The 18,361-nt window shown below is 35.7% G+C and overlaps 1 protein-coding gene across 5 annotated transcripts in view; it reads left to right on the top strand.

Annotated features, from left to right (window-relative positions):
* CCDC91 (coiled-coil domain containing 91) overlaps positions 1–18,361 on the top strand; it is a 425,558-nt gene that overhangs the window by 381,794 nt on the left and 25,403 nt on the right. For 4 of the 5 annotated variants that reach the window (XM_059935542.1, XM_059935541.1, XM_059935545.1 and 1 more), the window contains one exon: positions 9,640–10,698. The exons of the other annotated variant lie outside the window; for it this stretch is intronic. In XM_059935542.1, the coding sequence (XP_059791525.1) occupies positions 9,640–9,750 (111 nt within the window). In that variant the 3' untranslated portion in view covers positions 9,751–10,698. Of the gene's footprint in view, positions 1–9,639; positions 10,699–18,361 lie in introns of those variants that run through there. 5 annotated transcript variants of the gene reach the window in all.

Below are 18,361 nucleotides of genomic sequence, written 5' to 3' on the forward strand. Positions count from 1 at the left end.
GCTTGGTAGAAAGTTACACAACTTCTTTATATGTTGATATTTTTTAACTAAATAGTCAGATAGACTTGAAATATATTTCAAAGTTGAAAAAGTTTCTCAAAGGGAATAGGAGATGTGAACTCTGGAGTGAGAGTCTTCATGGGACGTGATGGCCTGTGAATGTTTTGGTAAAGAGGTCAGGTCTACATTTTCAGAAGTTCAGGTCGAGGCAACTGGCACTGCCTTAGTTGAAATCACTCTCCTGATCATGTTGAATCTTTTAGAGTTAGAGTCATTCTCAACATGTATTTATATCACTATTATCCTCAAGTTGGTTCAAAGTCTCTTCCAACATGATTTACAATAATGACATAGTTATATTCCCAGAGAGGGGATGTTCTATCTCAACTTCAGCTTTATATACAATATATCCCTCTTGCGGTCAAATTTACTTCTCTGCAAATATAAAGAAAAGAGTATTTATTACTTATCTGAAAATATAAAGACTGTTTTAAAAGAGAAACTCTTTATGGTTGGTATACCCGTAATAAGACAGATACTATAGAACTTCCATTAATGCTACAGTAATATTACAGATAAGTCTAAATTTTCTTAGGCTGAAATGCAGAATTTGAGGATACAGGATAAAGGTAAAGATGGTGGTATTTAAAGCAAAAATGTTTAGATGTCACAATAAAAATAATCACCACTCAAGAATAACAATCATCTTCAAGTCTGTCAGTCCTTATTGTTTGTTCATGAAACGAACCAGCCCATTATGAGTATGTATGCATATTAAGTTTTAAAATTGATTCATAATCTACTTCCGTCATGGCTACATTGAGAGAAAGGATAGTTATATCATCTCACCCAGAATGGTTGTCAGCACCTTTCTGGTCATAGTGCTGGTACTCTAGGGATGAATCTTATCTGTCCGTTGTCAAATGTCCGTTGTCAAAATGTGAGGGCACAGAATCTACTTGATACATAGTAGGATTTATTAAGCAAAGATAAACTCGGGCTAATACTTTTAAATGTATTTTGAAGAAGTATATTTTGTAAGTGTAGGAGGACATATTAGGTTTGTGAAATTGGTCTGTTAACAACTCAGTGTATCAGTTTTCCACAACTGTAAAATGTAGATGTTAGACTAAGCAGTCTCAAAATCTCTTACCAGTAAAATTCCATGATTATTTATTAAGGGGAAACTGAACCAGTATAATATTCTCCCTATATATACAGTTTGTTTTTAGTCTAGGGGAGTTCTTAAGAAAAATTGATTTGTGGTGTATTTTCCAAAGAATGCTTTACACACACACACAATTCCAAGGTTTAAAAGCTTGAGAAACATTACCTATGCTATAGCCATTTTGGCAATTCACAATGCTTATTATTAGCACAAAAGCTATATACACATATAAAAGGAACCTTTTTTATCCTGCGTTTCCAAAATTCCCTCCAGTTCATCATAACTCAATAAATGGCACCATCATTCTAAGAATCACCTTTTACTTCTCTTTTCCTTTCATCCATACTTCTAATCCATCAGCAACTCAAGTTGGTCCTATCTAAAAATATATTTTAAACCTGACCTGCTGTTTAAGCCTCTACTGCCAACAGTCTGATTAACTTTATATTTTCCCCAGACCGAAAGTCTCCTAACTGGGTTTTCTTCTTCTACTCTTGCCCCCCAACCATCTCTTGTCCCCAGTACAAGTGTGATTGTCGTCGTTGTTGTTGTGGCCATGCTGCGCGGCTTGCAGGATCTCAGTGCCCCAACCAGGGACTGAACCCAGGCCATGGCGGTGAGAGCGCCGAGTCCTAGCCACGAGGCCACCAGAGAACTCCCTACAAGTGTGATATTTTTCAAACACAGAGTATGGTCACACTCTTGCTCAAAACTCTCCAGAGTCTTCTGATGACCTATAGCACCCTTCCCGCTCTGGCCGCTGTCTGCTTCTCTGATCTTCTCTCCTACCAGTCCCCCCCTCACCTTGCTCATTTTGCTCCTGTCTTCTTTATTTATTGCCAGTCCTTATTCAAGCCAAGTCTGAACCCACATTTTGGACTTTTCTCTTGTGGTTTCATCTGCCTTGTAACTTTCTTTCCTGATGCTTTGGTGTGGTTGGTTTTCTCTAATCATCCCACCCAAAAGATGTCCCCTCTGTCTCTGTCAAATCCTTTACCCTACTTTGTTATTTTTTATAATACTGATCTCCACCTGAAGAATATTAATTTGTCTCCTCAAACTAAAATATGAACTAAAGTAAACTGTAAACTGTAAAGTATATAAGAGCAGAGAATTGTTTTCTTCACCACTATATTTCTCTAGTGCCTGAAACAGTGCCTGACACATAGTAGGTACTGAATAAATATTGAATAAATGAGTGAATGAAAGAATATATGAATACTCCTAAACTCCACTAAATTCGGACCTCCTTCCTCAGTGTCACTAAACGGTCTTTGTTCCTGCTTATCTGCTTTCCTAGAATTTCTTCCACATCTTGCTCCTCTTTAAGAAGACATTCTTGGGGCTTCCCTGGTGGCACAGTGGTTGAGAATCTGCCTGCTAATGCAGGGGACACAGGTTCGAGCCCTGGTCTGGGAAGATCCCACATGCCGCAGAGCAGCTGGGCCCGTGAGCCACAACTACTGAGCCTGCGTGTCTGGAGCCTGTGCTCCGCAACAAGAGAGGCCGCGATAGTGAGAGGCCCGCACACTGCGATGAAGAGTGGCCCCCGCTCACCGCAACTAGAGAAAGCCCTCGCACAGAAACGAAGACCCAACACAGCCATAAATAAATAAATAAATTAATTAATTAATTAAAAAAAAAAAAAAAAGAAGAAGACACTCTTGGTACTCTGTTCCAGTCCTCTTCAAATCCTGCTCAACCTCTGTGACATTTTCTCTGCTACATTCTCCCACAATGATCTCTCCCCCATTCTGACCTTCCACTGGACTCAGTCTTTATTGTATATATCATCACATAATAGTTCTCTAATGATTGTGTATGTCTCTTCAAAAAGATTATACACTTCTTAAGGACAAGGCCACTATATGTATACTTTTTGGGGGCTCAGAGCAATAATGCACAAATAGTGGCAGTCTTAACTTTGTTACTGGTCAGCTGATTGACCAATGAATCAGTGGATTGGCTCAATCTCAAGCATGTAAATGAAACAGCTTGAGGATGTGTGTGTATGTGTGGGGGATGCATATAAAGTCAGAAAAATAAAGGCATTCATACCCGAGCAGCACTGTTAAAAGGGCAGCGTTGCAATAAAACCTGAAGAACTATTCCACTTCTTATCAGAAGGTAAATAGTCCTTCTTACCTAATGTGATGATATCAACTGGGAAATCTGCCTGAGTAATTACAGTTCTGCATCATCATACTTGACCTTTCTTCAATGCTCACGAAAGAGCTTGTTAGTGAATGTGAAAATGGAATCCATTAAACATTTTACTAAACATAAAACATATGTTTATGAGTAATTTTCTATCAATTGATTTGCTGGATATCTCTTTTTAAGCATAAGTTTAAAATATGTAGGCGGGCAGGTTGGAAAAGTAACAGTGATAAAGGTAGGCCTAATATTTTCACATCTTCTGGTATATCTTATTGGTGAAAGCCCAGAAGATATTGAAATCACAATTAGTACTGTGTATTTAATATTTAATATATATATTAAATATATGTATACATATATTTTACATACATACATATATTCAAAAACAACGTATCATATTTTCTGGGATATAAACAGTGTTCTTAACAGTCCCATTAAAATAAGCCTTTTTTTTTTTTTTGTAGCTGAATTTGAATTTTGCTCTCTTGACCAGTATGAGTTCACCATGCATCATATTGTGTGTTGGTGATAGGAAATAAAAGCCAAGGTCTAGAGATGTTTTTCTTTTTCTTTTGCTATGGCATGAAATACTAATGGAAAGGTAAATCTAATACAGGAAATTATTGGAAAGTCATGTCTTCTTTTTACCCCCTAAGCTTAATATTAACTTTTAATAAGTAGTATGTATGCTTCTAAATGGTTTTCAGCAGTATGCTAGCAAACTGAAGAGATGACAAAGATGGAGAAAAAGATTTATAAAGCCCAGGTGTCTGTTTCAGAAACCTCAGAATTTCCAGTTTCTTTTTTCAGGTATCTGAAAGAGCTGAACAGCAGCTGAAGCAACAGTAAATAGAAGGGAAAACAAAGTAGTTAGAGCTACACTGTTACGAAGAGATTGCAAATCCTACAGCCAGTGTTTGCTGCCGCTACTCTGGACATAACATTGTCAGCGTGAAGTCACAGAATACAAATCTTTGATTCACTTTGAGATGAAAGCCACAAAAACAGAACTAAGTCCCACTCTTCAAGGGTACAAAAAGAATATTTTGCCAAAATTCTTCTTGCCTCAATAAAGGATAATAAGGTCATGCCTAATAAAACTGAAACTGTTGAAATTCAGGAATTTGCCAAGAACATCAGTTTGATGTACTTGTTTCAGAGAGAGGAATTGTCTCTGAACTATAAGAGAAAGGTCTCAAGTGTCCCCCTCATAGACGTGATCTTACATACCATGCCCAGAAAGCACCCGCCAAATTGGGATCTTAAATCTGAAATGGCCCAATTTATCTTCTTCCTCACAGAGTATCAGTTACCTTCTTGCTCCTTAAAGTGTTGAACTCCTGATTATTTAATGGATTCTTCTCTTCAGACAGTTCTGGGGAGGCATGGAGAAAGATGTGAAGTTTAGCTACCTAAACCCAAAGTCAGTACATCCATCATCTTATGGTTTCTAGTTCCAGGGTGACCTTTAACACAAACAAGAGAAGGGAAGTGCTTGGTATGTTTACATCGAAATCTCTCAAACTTTTTTGTCCTTGTACATATCCTTCCTTTTTAAGAAATTACAGGATATTCATTCTGATGCATAACCCAGAGGATTGTTACTTAACAACAATTGCAGGTTGATTGCTAGTTTGTGCAATTATGAGTTTGTGCTATACGCTATCAAAAGGAGAAGTTTCTCCTCTATCTAACATTCATAAATTCTAAGATATTAAATCAATTTTGTTCTTAATTGAATTCCTGATTGTTCGGGGTGGGGCTTCTAAAAGACTTTGAATTATTATATCTAATGTATGTGTGTATATATATATACATATATATATATATACATATATATATATATATACATATATATGTATGTATGTTATGAACCATAATAGTAAAACAAACCCCCATGAAGCCACCTCCAAAATGAATCAACATATTTCATCCTGATTCCATCTTCCAAATACAACTATCCTCAGGGGTTTTTTTAAAATAAATTTATTTATTAATTTATTATTTATTTTTGGCTGCATTGGGTCTTTGTTTCTTCGCCCCTTGGAGGGAGGGGGCGGGGGGGCGCTACTTTACATTGCGGTTGCGCGGACTTCTCATTGCCGTGGCTTCTCCTGTTGCGGAGCACGGGCTCTAGGCACGCGAGCTTCAGTAGTTGTGGCTCCTGGGCTCTAGAGCACAGGCTCAGTAGTTGTGGCACACGGGCCTACTTGCTCCACGGCATGTGGGATCCTCCCGGACCAGGGCTTGAACCCTTGTCCCCTGCACTGGCAAGCGTATTCTTAACCACTGCACCACCAGGGAAGTCCTATCCTCAGTTTTGATTGCATAATATCCTTGGCCTTTAAAAGAAAAGTTATATTGCCTATTGATGTAACTCGAAATAATATACTTTTAAATTTTGCTTGGTTTTTGGATTTTATGAAAAAAAGGGGTATTGAACTATCTGTAGTCTGATTGCTTCCTTTTTAAATTCAGTTTTATTACAAGTGTTTATTAATTTATATTTTTCTGAAATATTTGATGGTATGGTTGGTAATATGGTAGGTAATATGTGATATATTAAAATTTATTATACAGTTGTAGTAATTAAGACAGCATATATTTGCATAGGGATAGGTGAATTGTCTATGGAGTTAGACTAGGGAGCCTGAAGACAGATTCATGCATATGTGTAAACCAGATTTATGACAGAAGTAGCATTGCAGATGACATATTTTTTGGCTCAAGCAGTTTCTGTAAGATATGCTAGCATAGGTATACAGAGGTCTGTGTTGATAGGTGTTCATTACAGCATTAATTATAATAGCAAAAGATTAGGAACAATTCAAATGTCTATCAATAGAATAATTTTTAAATAAATAATAAAATAATCCATTATATAAAATTATAAATATACAGTGGACAACTATGCAACTGTTTAAAAAGAAAACAGGGAAAACTGGTCCTCCCATACACTACAGATGGGACTGATAAATTGGTACTCTCACTCTGGAAAGCAATTTGGTAATAACTATCACAGTTTAAAATATGCAAGTCCTAACAGACAACCCAATTAAAAAATGGGCAGAAGAACTGAATAGACATTTTTCCGAAGAGGAAATGCAGATGGCCAACAAGCACATGAAAAGATGCTCGACATCGCTAATCATCAGGGAAATGCAAATCGAAACCACAATGAGATATCGCCTCACATCTGTCAGAATGGCTGTCATCAGAAAGAACAGAACTTACTAATGTTGACGAGGATGTGGAGAAAAGTGAACCCTCCTACACTGTTGGTGGGAATGTAAATCGGTGCAGCCACTGTGGAAAACAATATGGAGGTTTCTCAAAAAACTAAAATTAGAATTACCATATGACCCAGCAATTCCACAGGTGGGTATATAACCAAAAGCACAAAAACACTAATTCAGAAAGATACATGTACCCCAATGTTCATTGCAACACTATTTACAATTGCCAGGGTATGGAAGCAACCTAAGTGTCCATCAACAGGTGATGGATAAAGAAGATGTGGTATGTATGTGTATATATATACACAATGGAATATTGCTCAGCCATAAAAATGAATGAAATTTTGCCATTTGCAGCAACATGGATGGACTTGGAGGGCATTATGCTAAATGAAATAAATCAGACAATGAAAGACAAATATTGTATAATATCACTTATATGTGGAATCTAAAAAATAAACTAGTGAATAAAACAAAAAAAGAAGCAGACTCACAGATATAAAAAACAAACTAGTGGTTACCAGTGGAGAGAGAGAAGGGGGGAGGGACAATGTAGGGGTAGAACTTAAAAAAAAGGGTTATTACGGGATTATATGAAATCATCTGTGTGAAACTTTGAAATTATAAAGCACTATACGATTTAAAGAATCTTTCATTCAATAAAAAATAAAATAAATGATTAAAAGAAGCATTGGACATGAATAGATGAAGAGGGGTGACTGGCTAGGTATCTAATCAAAAGGCTGGCTTTCCCCATCTAGAATGTTGCGGATTACTCCGTGGATTCTGGAACACTGAAAACAACAACTGCACAGACAGTAAAAATGAATTACAAATACTTTGGCATCTAAGAGAGAAGTATGTGTCTAATCAGTCCATTGACTAATATTTTTATGTCAATTACCTAGAAGTGTCAGAAATTTTACTTTTTCTCTTAGTGAGATATTTTTTCATTAATTTCATTTATTCTTCACATGTTTACTGATGGCCTTGTGTATTGAACCTCTGCTTTTTGTCTTGCTCTTCTCCTAGTCTATTCTTCATACAGTGCCCATGTGAACATATGGTTGAACATATGTACAACCACAGTTATATCACATTATATTATTTTTGCATCTAAAAAAATAAATAAAATAAAATATGCAAATCTTATGATGTAGAAATTCCATGTATTAGAATCTGTCCAAGAGAAACCCTTGGACAACTTCTGAAGGTAGTACACTCAGGTTGTAAATTTCCTTGTTGCTTCATAAACAAGACAGAATTGGAATAAACTTACATGTCTATCAATGGGAAAGCGGCTAAATAAATCATGGAATGCAGTCAAGCAATTTCTTGAAAATGAAATAGGAAAATTTTCCAGTAATGACAGTGAAACAAAGTGATTATGTGAACCCTGCCATAGTTAACAATTATAAGATCTGGACCAAATATTTTTTGAAAACCTGTCTTTAAATGCTTGAAAACACCCAAAGTAGACAGAGACCACTAGGAATGGACCGGACCAAGGTGTTGGTATACCCTTCTGTACTATTTGAATTTGAACCAAGTGCAAAATAATTTTATAAAACTGCAAATAATTAGATTTCAATCTGTTTTATGTGTATTAAAATGAAACATTAAAAAATTCAACTTTAGTCTCCTACATAGCTTTTAAATTAGGTTAAGCATGTTTTTACTTTTAGAATTAAAAGTGCATCTATCATTTCCTAGTAGATTGCCTTGCTCTATTCGGGTTAAGTATTTATTGATTCAGTCAATCTCAGCAAATATCTATTGAATGTCGAACATGTGGCCAAACCCTCTTCTACATGCTGGGGTACGACAGTCAGCAAGACAGACAACTCTCTGCTCACCTGGGGTTTATCTTGTAATGAACTGTCTTATTTGATAGAGACTTGTAAGCAGAAGGTATATATTCACCTAAAGGTATCATCTGAGAGAGGAAGGAAAAAAAACCCATGCGAGAAAAGGATAAGCAGGAATCTTACTTCTTTATGTACATTAAAATCCCAAAATATTAGAATTGAAGGGAGTCTTAGTAGTTTTCAATCTTTTTACATGAGGATTTTGCTAAATATAATATATTTTTTTGATTAATTCTTAGGGTACTTCAAAATTTTAATCTTTCATTTTTTCAGTCATTTTGAATTCAATGGATTATGGATGTGTAATTTAATAGAGAATTCTTGTTTGGATTTGTCTTTTTTCTTTTATATTGGGGGGAGCATGTAGGAGGAATAGTCAACTTTTACATAAATATGACAGGTATGTATCATGAAATGGAATTTATTTGGCTTTCTTTTGAGTTCCTCCGTTCTTCTATAACCTGTAGGTAATGTGTTGTCGTTTATTTTTACACAATGAGCAGTTTCTTAGGGCAGAAGAGTTAGAAACCCTTTTTTGATGTATCCAATAATCCTTGCCATCCAGAAAGTTCTTTGTTATATGACTTTTATTACTAAACCTCTATGGTTTTGTTCACTGTATTTGTTATTGATACACTAAAACAATCCTAATAAAAAATCTCTAACTCAACAGGAAAACCAAGTCAAATTTGTTTCAACAATATCACATGTTTCTTAAAATAAACCTTTCCCAAGAACTTTCTCTAATTTCAGGAAATTGTTTATATCCTCACTTATCCTTTGTCCCAGTTAAACTCTATGCATGGAGTAATTATGCTGTTTTTCTATACCATGTTTTTCTTCTGTTTTTTGCATCTGTTATATTTTTATGATATTTGTGGATGTCTAGTCTTTATATTCATTAAGAGCTGGTATTTTTATATACTATTTTATATTATCTGAAATCACTCTGATCAGATTTATGGTATTTCTCCAATAACTGAATACCAACATCAATTATAAAATTGTAATGATTATCATCTCATCTTAGATGATAGGCCAGAAATAGTGACTGCACTGTCTCTGAGTTTAAAGCACTATTCGATTTTCTAAATCATCATCTTAAAAGGTTTCTCTAGTGGGCTTCTGTAGCATAATATTCTTTAGCCCTCAACTAAGTATATTCTTTTTCTCTTTCTCTCTCTCTCTCTTTAAAAAAAATCAACAGCTTGATCAAGTCATCCGCCAAAGAAGCCTGTCCAGTTTGGAACTGTTCCTCTCTTGTGCTCAGAAACAGTTAAGTGCTTTAATAGCTACGGAACCAGTTGACATTGAATAAAGAGAACGTGACAAGCTAACCCACACTGGCAATGGATAAATCATTAGACCTCTAAAATACATGCTGTGAATTATAAAGATGCTTTTGTTTTCTTTCCAAACCTTGGAAAATTGATTTCCACTTCAAGGATAAACCAAAACAGTATTTAGAAGAACTACAAGAGATCTAATTTATTTTCTTTTGTTTTCTCCTTTACATTTACTATTATTTTATTAGCAGTAGTAGTAGCAGCAACAAAAAGTATGATGTGACCCCAAAACCATTGAAAATTACCAGATTACCAAAAGTTAATTAAGTAAACTTTGTAGCCTCTGGTGCCCTGTTACATTGTATTTGGCAAAAATAGTAAATATTTTTTACTTATTGTTTCACAATGACTTGATAAGATTCTAGGATGTCATCATACATTTATTTGATTTTGAGGATAGAAACAGCATGGTTTTCAACATCACCTATTTATCTATATAACTTATATATGAAACACTGATATGACAGAGAATTATTCTGATATTACCAAACCTCTTTTCTGTAGTGGGATCTATGTATTTTCATTGGTAACAATTAACAACACTAAAGATTATTAAATTAATTCAACTTTGATCTGATGTACCATTTAAAGGAATATATGTGTTTAATGTGCTTATTTCTTTTTTTCAAAGTCACTATGAATCAATAAAATCGTTTTTCTTATGAATCATACCATGAACTTAATCTCTAGAAAGAGAATATAACTTAGCCATGTATAGGGATTCGGGTTCAAATATAAGAGATGTGAAATACTTTCCCAGTACTTCAGAAGGTACTTAATTCATGAGCAGCGTGCTTCAATGTGAAATCATGAGTTTTGTTTTGTTTTTTTCAAACGTCAAAACTAAAATATCATTACAAATGTATACAAACCTTCTGTCTTGTTTTCTGAAATGCTCCTACTTTCATAGGCTTTGTACTTTTCTGAGAATTTCTCAGTGTAATAAAAAAGAGCTTCAAATCTTATTTGGTTATTATTATTTTTTAATACTTAAAAAAAAATTAATTATTTAAAAAAAGTTTTTTCTTACTCAAACTTCTACACCCGTGGATGATGATGTTTTTAATTTATACCTTCCCCTAAATATTATAATAATATTTATCAAGAATCTTTAAATGTTAATGACTACTTAGTTTTCTCTTACAAATTTAAATAAGAAATTAAAGCAAGCAGGCCACTGACTTGAAATGCAGCATAGTTAAAAAGGGGGAAAAGGGCTTTTAATTCAGCAACAAGCCAATAACATAATGTTATGGTCACATTTAAAATCACTTGACTCTTTGTCATCAAATTTTAAATGATAGGATATTTTACAAGTTACTCAGATATGATTTAGATGAAAATGAAGCATAGCAGGTCACTGAAACTAAGATCCAGAAAATTGTAGAAATATCAAGAGTATATAATAATCTACACCTCTCTTTCTACCCCTACCAGCACAGAATGGATTTTTCTTCTTCCATTTGGGGTTACATTAGTCTGTGCTATTGACATAGAGCAATTGTGGTCTGAAGTAATTTGGAACAGATCGACACTGATCAGCCTGTGAATACTTGAGGAACACCACCATGCACAATAATAAATTCTTAGATTGCTAAAATACTTTTTTCCCATGGAGTTATCCGTAAAGATAACTGAGAATAATCATCTGAACATAAAACTATTTGATACATTAATCCTTCCAAACTGAATTAGCTAATAATCTATTTCAGTGATGTTCAAGTTATAGATTTCCACATTTAGAACTGTATTCTGTTTTTGTCCTAGTTATCACAAGGACATAAACCATCTCAGGTAGCATTCACTAAGAGAATTAGATGATTAAGCATTGTGCTGTGCCCAAAGATAAGAGATTTTCCTTGAAATGTGAGCCCGAAGTGTCAAAGTAGTCAAATGTTTTGTATCTAAAACTTTCCCCTCCTATTGTATGGTTTCCTTAACTCTCTTTATATAGCATTTTCTACCTTTATGTTTAGGTGAATAAGGCACCATTCTGCAAGACTAAAGGTAAGAGAGGAATTCTGTTTTTTGAATGACAAAGCCACTGTCAAACTGTGACTCTATTTTTAGTAGCATGCTTGAGGGTTGATTATTAGAATAGTTATTTCCTCAAAAAAAAATGAGTATCTGCTTTGAGCCAACTATTTTCACATGTTAGCTCAACACCCCTGTGAAGTTAAAATAACCTTGTTAAGGAGATTCGATGTTAGTGAATATTTGATGTTTAATTGCCCTTGATGACCAGGTAGAGTTGGGCTTCAACCCCAGAGCTTTCAACAGGCAGTTTTACTCTTTCTAGTACCCTGGAGATACCTAATAGTCTCTCCATAAGAAATTATCTGGAAATTTTTATCCCATGTAGTCATCAGATATTTTAATCTTTAAAGAAGGAGGCTAGCCCCCTCTTATAAGCCTAATTGGAATTCTAGCCCTGCCACATTCTAACTGTAGAACATTGGACAAGTTGCCTAACCAATTTGAGTCTCTGTTTTCTCGTTTGTGAGGTGAAAATAGTGATTTTTATAGGCTTTTTGTGAAAATTAACCTTGTAAAATGCCCCATAGAGTAGACCTCACTGGCGTGGCCACCAGTTCACAATAAGCCCCCTTTCTCTGGGAACTGCCTACAAAATACAGGTGCAGTTGCCCACAAACAACTGGCCAAACAATATTATTCTGCCCCTCTAACGTTGACTGGCTAACCCACAGGTGAAGACCACATTGGCCTCCTGTGAAGAGTCATGTGCTGAGATACTTCAACTATTTTACCCTGGGGGGCCAGACATGAACTCTGCTTCTGAGGTCAGATGTCCCCTGATCGCTGCCTTTCCTGAGTCTTGGATTCTTTGAGCTACCCAAATATTCTTCCAATATGCCAGTTGGAAGAATACTTTTTTCCCTTAAGCCAGCCAGAGCCAGTTTCTATTACATGCAACCAAAAACGTATTAACCGAGGCAATCCAGCACAGAGCCCAGCGCATAATCCCTGGACACCCAGCACTTGTAAATTCTTCATTTCCTCCACCATACTAATCCTCATCCAAAATGGGAATACTCTTTGCTTTATTTTTAAGGGATGTTAAAAATATAACTGAACCAAAGCCCCTATTGTCTAATAAAGCCAAGTAAATCACAGAGACCTAAAACTGTGAACAAACGGTGCCCTATTTAGAAGTTCTCTGTCGTTCAGAATCTGGAGTAGAGGTTTAAACCCAGCCTCGCTAAATGCTGATTCATGTTGCAGTTCAGTGGAGCCTTACTCAGTGGTTGCTTTGAAATCAAAACCAGAACAATGTCCCTATGATTGATATTATTCTGCATTGAGTCAGGTATTTTTTTTCTGATAGTTAAACTGACTGGAATCAGGAAATGCTATATATGCTTTGAAGAATGATAAAAAACAAAAGAATTATTCATTCGCTGAATTTAAAAAAACAGTCTTTGCATGATAAATCCTGAATAAGAAAAAAAAAAAAAAAACCCTATGTAAAAACCTGGAAAACATTTATGAAACTCCAAGAGAAAAACGAGAGTTATTGAATCCAAGCACTTATCCCCTAGTCTGCTGTTTACATACCAGTAAACAACTCTACTGTGTCTCTGAAGACTACTAACAGGAAGCAGAAAGCCAAAATAAATTAATAGTTCTTAGGTTGGGAATTGGATTCATGTGATCTCACTGAAAATATAACTTTTGTCAAAAATTTATCTCTGATGAGATTAAATACTAATTAACTGATAAAATTCAGTTGTGCCTTTGATGAAAAAATATTGTTTGATTTTGGAAGGTATGTGTTGGCATTCTCAAAATTATAAAACAGAAACAAATTTTAGGCTGTTGGGAGAGATTGACCTTGGAGATGGTACAGTATTTATCTTAGACACTGAAAACCAGTGTATACTAAGAAACATAATCATTTAAGAACAATGGTAACAGCTACAGCAACAAACTGTCAAAGAACAGCACCACCCTCCCAGCTCTATATTAAGATATTCAGGGATTATTTGCTTTTTATGAAGATTCCGTTTCTGGAAGGTTCCAAACTATGTTGCTTTTCAGTAAATCTTCATCAATTAAAAAAAAAAAAGCCAACGTGTTCTGAATCCACAGGCCACTTACTCGTGGGCATCACCAACATCATCATAGTAAGTGGGCAGAAGCAATATATGAAAACTCCCAGCTGTGACTGCCAGAATTTTTTTAAGCCAGACAAAACTAAAACCGTTCCCTTTATTTCACTGAAAAATAAACACAGTTCCATACACCAAATCTGCCATAATGCAGGGGCTCCTTGGGCATCAATCATTGGTCTATATAAATAGAAGGAAAAGAGCTGGTAAAATTTTCTTTGCTCTCACCTAGTTTTCTGGTTTCTCTTGCCAGAACCATCCATTCTCAACAAGCTGATCCGCTTTAAATTCTACTTCCTCCCACCCTGGGCACTGCACACTAGACTTTTCCTGTGCAGTACGTGTGGAGTTAAATAATAGTTTGTGTTAATTGCCATTTATAATTAATAAGCTGTGCTCTTATTTGTTTATATATATCTCCTCCTGAAGGAAGAGCCCACATCTGTCTTGTTTATTATATTCCGAAGGCATTTCCTAGTACCTAGCCTGTGTATGGACTTAGTGTATAATAGTGAGTCCATAAATAGTTGAATCAATCAATCATTCCACTTGTAATGTAATAAATCAACTAATCCTGAGCTAATAGAGTCTGACTACTAATTTAAAGGATTAGCTAAAATTGCTGTGTTTCTAAATGAGGTTCTATAAGAAAGTTAAAAAACTGTCATAAAACAATAACCAGCCTTCTGAGCACTTTAAAATGAGTCTGCATTTCCAAATGCTACTAGGATGACTAAATCATAGCTACTAGAATGCTACTAAATTTATGTGCTACCCAAATTTACAATATCCTCTAAGAGTGTAAGTAGGGAAGGATATATGGCAAATTATATATATGTGAAACAATTTCTTATGGTACCAAAAGATACCTGGCCTCCCGGTGAGTGTGCTGTAGGGTAAACATTAGACTCACTGGTCCATCAGGTTTCAGCTACAATAGGAGGGAGGAAGAAAGTTTGGAGATGAGATTGTATGCATAGGGTTTTGGAATCAAAAATAGGAGATCCAGAGGGCCCAGTAGGAGCTGTGGGTGAGGAGAGGAGAGGGTTTGGGATTGGGTCAGATCAGGGAATATTCAGAGCAATGTGGTGTGAGAGTCCTGGTGATAACAGATGCCGAAGGATACTGATGGCCTTTTAAAATCCAATTCTGACTCCCAATTGTTATGCAAACTGGTCTTGTATTTTTGAGAAATACACAGAGATGAAGAAACAAACTCATTCAAAAGGTAGGAAAACTTGACTCAGTCCTGGCAAAGATTCAGTTCTCAGAAGTCTGGAAGCTGATTTTAAAAGAAATAACTGAAGCCACAGAATGTACAAATCACTGACTTCAACACAGCTCAGACACTGAAGCAGATTATAGAAAATGTTTTGTGGCAAGATGTATATGTAATGAATTTTGAGAGCTTGCTCTTTTGTGTAGGTATTCTTTTCTAAAAATGTTAGGACCACCGGACAGTGTGGAAAGCACTACCTTTATGAAACATACTTTTCCTGTAATTTTTTAAATCTTTCTTTTTGCCTGCATTCCATAACTGCTAAAATTATAAATGTTTATAGATTTATAAAAATGTTTAGCAGTGATTCAAGTAGTAAAACTTTAGTAATTGTCTAACACACTTTATTTTTCTTATAATTTTTTTCTTTCTCTCATAATGCAGGGAATAGACTTTTATACTTTGTATCAAATCAAAACTGACATGTTGGCAGCAGTTACATAAAATGAGATAAACTAGGTAGAAATATCAAATCAGATTCTTTTAGGCTTGGAACCAGTCTGTAGGTTCCCAGTAATCCAGATAAGCAGCTACAGTTATTGATGAGTGAGACATATTCTCTTTTATATGAATTAAATTCTTTCAAAGTGTCACAGTGATTCTACCTAATATAAACCCTTGGTTATGCTGGCAGTTCCCCACATGAAGAATTCTTGTGCTCAGGAATGTGTTTTATCTCTATTCCTTAGAATTTGAAATGCATATTCTGTATTATAGATGTTAAGTAATCTACCTGGGAAGCCTGAAAATTCTACATAACCTATAATGCAGTGTTATGTAGACCTCAACCTTAAATGTAATGGCGCTGGTGCCCTCATTTTTTTATTCCCTCTTTCTATGTGATCTCTTCTGATTCCACAGCTTTACATACTCTCCGTATGCTAAAGACCACTGACTTTAAGTCCAAAGTCCTATATTCAGCTGCCTACCCTATATTTCCACTTAGATGTGGTACCTAACATGTCAAAAGCAGTGCTCTTCATCGCCACCTCACCTCTGCCAACCAGAGCTCTTTCTCTGTCTTTTCTAATATTTCCCATCTCAACGAATATATCATCCTTCTCCATTTCTCTCTTTTATCTCTCTCTCACTCCCTACTTCAAATTCAGTCCTGTCAGCTTTACTCCAAGACTTATCCTGAATCCATGTACTTTTTTCCATTCATTCTCATGACTACCTCCCTGACCAAAGCCTTTGTCATCTCTTGCCTAGACTTGAAATAGTCTGCTCAGTGAGCCCTTGTTTCCATTCTTGCTCCCAAAAAAATCAATTCTCCACATTACAGCTAATGATTTCCTAAAACCTAAATATATTGAACCAACTAATGTCTCTATGGGAAAATGCATTCATAATTTCACTTTGGATGCTAGGAACATATACAATGTAGTAGGAATAGATTCAAGTCATTGGTGGTGGTTTCAGTCATTGGGGCAGGGTTGCTAACAGGATCAAGTGCAACCGGTAAAAGTATGACTGGGCTGAGGAAAAGGAGAAAGTTGGTAAATCAATGGTTAAGAGACCTGCAAGTGTGCAATGGGTATGTATATACTCTTGGGATCCAGCTGGTTCCTTTTCACATCCTTTTCTTCTGTATGGCTTAAGCTTTGACCTGCCTGCTTCTCTACTATTACTTACTTTTATCTACCAGAGTATTCCTCCTTGAAGGTTTACCGTGGAACAGAATTCAACATTATAAATATCCACAATCTCTTAGATAATCCCTTCAAGATTGGTTAGGAATTTTATTCACAGAGGTGGGAAAAGTGGAAGTAAAATTTTCATCCAGAATTGTGTGTACTACAAAAGAATATGTAGCTTCAGGCCATTCTGGGTGTTTTCTGACTGAGCTAGCCCTGGCTTGGGATATGAAGGACCAATACTTTCTCACCTTCATTAGCCTTCTTCTAGGGAAGAGAGAGGCTTCTCATCCCTCATGAAAACTTTGTTCTGCCCTCTTCCTGCCATGCGGCACCACCAATCCTACCATTATAGTGGACACTGACAAATCAGGTAAGAAGCTTCAGTAAGATGGGGGTGGGGTTGGAAGAAAGGGGGAGATAGCAAAATCCAAGAATTCCCAAACAGGAGCACCCTGTCCTTTTATGAATAGCTGTTCTAATTATGATATATTCAATTGACTAACAGAAATGCTTGAGAGGTGGAATGTATCAGGTACCCCTGGGGCAGTCAAGCTTGCTTCAACAAGCTGAGATCACTATCAGGTAGCCATGATTCTTTCCTCTATGAAATAGAGAACATGGGACCATATAAGACCAAAAGGTTGGAGCAACGCCATGAAATAATTTACATCAAAACAAGGAGTTTTGGGCATGAGATGATCTTCACTCTTAAATTTTGTGTTATAAGTATTTTTGCATACTTCTTTCTCTTAAAGAATGAAAAAATAAGAGGAAGCCTGTATCTTTAGTTTGCTCAATGAGAAAGAAAAATTGTAATTGGATCCCCTTACTGTCAATCATTTAGCAATGCTTCTGGATAGAAATAAGGGAAACTTTCTATATATGCATTGTGTAATATGATAACCACTAGCTATATGGGGCTGTTGAACTCTTGAAATGTGGCTAGTGTGACTGAGGAAACTAATTTTTAAATTTTATTTAATTGTAATTTAAATTTATATAGCCACATGTGACTAGTAACTACCATATTGTAGATTTTGAATCTAGGACTATCCTTGCCAGGGAAAAAGCAGTGACCAGGTTTATTACCCCTGATCTTTAACACAGTCATATTTGTTCCCTTCCACCGTTCTTAAGATTAGTGTGGAGAGTAAGGAGGTCATGAGTACAAATGCGTGTGAAACTCTCTAAGGAAAGGTATCTTGCCAGCAGAAAGCTGAGAAGACAGTGCTGTTGATAGTTAATGTTATCAAGACTAAAGAGTAAAAGACCTAATAAGTCAGGATAACCCTCTGACTAATGTATGACTCTTAGAGCTAGGAACATTTGTAGTTGAGTGCTTGCAAAGAAAAGAGATTTCTCTGATCTTTGGCCAAAACTTTTCAAAAAATCAGAAATTCATCTCCTAAATTTGAGGAAATACTTTAAATTTAGTCTTGGTTTGGTTTTGAGAGGGACCTGGAGAATCAATATAACTTTAATTTTGAAAATTAAGCAGAAATTGAATAACCTCATTATTCAGTTAATTCAGAAT

This window comes from Balaenoptera ricei, chromosome 10 (genome assembly GCF_028023285.1).
Source record: "Balaenoptera ricei isolate mBalRic1 chromosome 10, mBalRic1.hap2, whole genome shotgun sequence".
Lineage (NCBI taxonomy): Eukaryota > Metazoa > Chordata > Mammalia > Artiodactyla > Balaenopteridae > Balaenoptera > Balaenoptera ricei.